Source organism: Glycine soja, chromosome 20 (assembly GCF_004193775.1).
Source record: "Glycine soja cultivar W05 chromosome 20, ASM419377v2, whole genome shotgun sequence".
NCBI classification, from domain to species: domain Eukaryota; kingdom Viridiplantae; phylum Streptophyta; class Magnoliopsida; order Fabales; family Fabaceae; genus Glycine; species Glycine soja.
This window is the reverse complement of record NC_041021.1, coordinates 2,226,555-2,230,434: the sequence shown is the minus strand read 5'-3', so window position 1 is coordinate 2,230,434 and position 3,880 is coordinate 2,226,555. Positions and strand designations below refer to the sequence as shown.

Below are 3,880 nucleotides of genomic sequence, written 5' to 3'. Positions count from 1 at the left end.
CTTGTTTTAAGCCAAAATATAACACATTTTAATTTTATAAGGTTAAAAAATGAGCAAAATTTTTTGCAATGACGAAATCCAAAACTTCTCATATTTTATAATGATGAAAAACATATTTTAATCTAAAAAATATTATAACATTTTTGGGTATTAATAAGTATCGATAAAAGAGCCTCATACAAAAAAAAATCTTAAGTTAACTTTCTTGATAGAGGTCCACACTTATTTTTTAATTAATTAAATGCATTGTTTGATTTTATTACACTTATCCTTATTTTCATATTTTACATCAGTTACATATTGAATTCTCCATACACATGTCAAACACAATTAATATATGTAACCTTTATGACATGTATAAAGTTGGTTCTTTTACCAATTTAGAGTCATCATTTCTTCTTCCCAAACAATGCGTTTTCTCTCTCTTTCACCACTTCTCACCTTCATGATGGCTCCGATTTCCACAGAAGAGCTTTATCAATTTCACAAAACTCACCGTGAGGTCTTCTGTTTTCTGGTCTTCAAACTACATCGCGACCTAGCAAAGTCCCTTCTAGTCATGGCCTTATGGATTTGGCTAGAATACAATGGATACCCCCAAATCACCCATGAAGTGATGGACGTGCCTTACACTTTTGTCAATGGTCTTGTTGATGAAGCTGTCTCTTGTCTGGAATGCTTAGAAGAAGAAAATTTTGTCGTCCCAAATAATGGTGGATTACCCTTAACAACAAGGCTAACAAAAAGTGGCATATCTATGAAAATCTTTAAGCAGAAAAGGTACACCATAATAGCCGGTATCAAAAGTGTTTTGAAAAATATTTGTACTCGAATTTTTTCTGATCTTGTGCAGATAGCTCTAAGAATCAATATCAACAGAGCTGGTACATCACAAGGTAACATATCACATATAACTATCCCTGGTTTTCCACACCCTTTGTTTGGTACCTTTGATATGACACCAATGGATACTGTGAGCCTAGACTTGTTTGATGAGCGAATATGGACAAAGGGGCCCTGTGATGATGTTACTCCTGATGATAAATCCATGTTTGTAACATTTTCTAGAGGTTTTCCAGTGTCAAGAGACGAGGTGATAAAATTGTTTACATATGCATATGGGAATTGTTTGGAGGACTTATCTATGGGAAACCCTGATGAAAATAAGCAGTCTTTGTTTGCAATGGTGGTTTTGAAAACCGTGGAAACAGTCGATCAAATTTTGAATGGGAAACGCGTTGCAAAGCTTCGGATAAATGGAAAACACATTTGGGTTCGCAAGTATGAGCGTCGTGACTGAATTATGCTTATCATCTAAAAATTCTAATAAATAAAGTTAGAAGTCAAATACTTCAACCAACTAAATATCATGTTTACCTTATTTTTATTTTTTTTCCTCCTTGAAACTCATCTTTACTTGTCTAAGTGGAATCTTGCTTAATTGTTAATGACTAATAATGGTCAATCTTCATATATGGTATCCTTTGTGTTTTTATCAACTTCTTAATTTATAATCTATTAATAATGGATATGTTATAATTATATGTATTGGTAAAGATTAGGATGTAACTCTTAAATGTGGCTTCAAAACATCATCACTCCTTTATATGCAAACCTTGACTAAAACTCCAAAACATGACTTTAAATCTTGTAGTCACAATTTGGTAAAATTGAGATTTTTTTGGTAATATGAGGGAAACATAAACAAACAAAAGAAAATAAACTACATATGAGGGAACAAAACTCCTCTCGCATCAGTGTCAAGGAGGTAACTCATCACTATCAAAAACTGAAAATGGTAAAACTAAAATTTAATTTCATTGTTAAAATAACTTTTATTTTATGTATTAGTCTCTTATAATCATCAATAAATAACATTTTTCACATGAATTTGACATTTAATAAAATGCAATTGTTTCATTCATAAAAAAATGCAATTCTTTCCTTCTAATTAAGTTTCTCACATATTTTGTAATATTTCAAGAAAAAATATCATACTATTAATTATAGTTCAGAGGTTTGAGACTTTGTTTCAAAGAATTGGGATAAAACATGTGAGATTTTTTACTTTTTGATTTATAAGTTTAAGTGATAAAATTATTCAAGCTATTGATAATAATTTTAAAAAATATATTTCACATTCAAAAATTAATTTTGTACCATTCGTGTTATGAAACATGATAGTGACAGTGATTGTGTGTTGTCTCTCTTACCAATAATGTAACATCCATAATTGTCGACTTCTTAGCAGCTGCACACTATGACACTTCACATGGTGACACTACACTCGACATTCTTGGTGGTTAGAATCAGTCACCGGTTAGAATCCTTTGTAACTAACCCTTTTCGATATCTCAACAATCAGCTTTGGCTGCTTCTAGGGCCAATAGTTGTCCCCACAAATCAATACAAAACTTTTTTAACGTGCTTTGTCTTCACTCACATGTTTTTGGGAAACACTCCCAAAGATCACCCATTTCATAATTGTTTCAAGCCAAACACGCTTAACTGTGAAGTTCTTAAGTGATGAACTACTAAAAAGATATATATATCTTGTTGGTATAAGTAATACCAATTAATTCCTTTAATATTCACATTTAATATATTTCAAAAACTAATATAAGAAATAGTTTCATGCCTTGAAAATGTTTTTGTAACACATCTTCATTAATATTTTTTCCATTAGACTTCTTTTATTACCACAACCTTGAGAGAATGTCACATTCACTTTAAGGAATAATGTGGAGCTAGTTATACAAGATTTTTTTTCTCTTAAAAGTTTATTATTTTTTTTAACCATAAGTAACAAAAAATTAACTTAAAATACTTGGTAAATCAAGGCATGAAGAGTTGAATATGTTTTTGTAACACATCTTCATCAATAATTTTCTCACTATATAATTTTAATTAAGAACTACTCTTTAAGAATATAGTACTAAATTATATTTGCCTATAGTTTTGAAATTTGCAATTGCAAATATAGCTAATTATGTCAAGCATATGAAAGAATCTTATTCTATTTTTGGTTGTATTTTTTATTAATCACTATTCCAAAGAAACAATGATTTCCACTAGTAAGTTACTTAGTTTTCAATTTCTCATATAAATGACGGCGAAGGAAAATTATTGCTTTTACACAATCTTGGAAGGATATTTGATTTTCTTCTTTAATAATGCCTCCAATATTTATAATATTAAGATAAGATGAATATCAACATCAAGTAATAATTATAGAATTCCCTTTAAAAATATCAAGAACAACAATTCTAGATTTATAAATTTTGGCACTTTAAAGACACTTGAAAATAAAAATATAAAGTTAGATATTTACTTAAAAATTTAAACAATAATACATTCATATATCGTGTTTTAGAATATGAACAATTATTTACTTTCATTGTACAAGTTGAAAAATATAATGCATGATAGAGTAAGCAAATTTGTAACTTCAAAAGAATCATGAAGGATTTTGCTACATTGTTAGAAACTTATTCATATTGATAACACATTATGAATGAAATAAATAGAGAAAGTATAAAAAAGATTAAGATTAAGAAATATGACAACTTTCTATCATTTTTTCATACTTTTGCCCGGTAACATTTTGTTAATAAAATAAAACAAATGTGTTTCAGTTGTTAATATAATGCATGCATCATTATATACAATTATTGCACTTTAATTATTCATATGAAAGGTTGTAGATATAAGCCTTTGCTAATAACACCTTAGTTTATAATCTCAATACTCATTAATCACATGGAAAACATGTAAATTTCATAATCACTAGGATTTTACTTTGATTGATATGATTGATGAGTTTTCCTTATGGGATTTGATGTTTTGAGGCATGTGGAAGTATTGTTGTTGCATTTATTGT

General features: G+C 28.9%; 1 protein-coding gene across 1 annotated transcript; it reads left to right on the top strand.

Annotated features, from left to right (window-relative positions):
* The first annotated feature begins 409 nt into the window (after positions 1–409).
* Positions 410–1,300, top strand: LOC114403556. The gene has a single exon (XM_028366574.1). It carries the CDS (start codon positions 410–412, stop codon positions 1,298–1,300), a length of 891 nt encoding a protein of 296 aa, XP_028222375.1.
* The last annotated feature ends 2,580 nt before the right edge of the window (positions 1,301–3,880 follow it).

Bases quoted from the DNA above. Each gene is read 5' to 3' on its own strand.
- LOC114403556 (XM_028366574.1), top strand. From the start codon at position 410: ATGCGTTTTCTCTCTCTTTCACCACTTCTCACCTTCATGATGGCTCCG.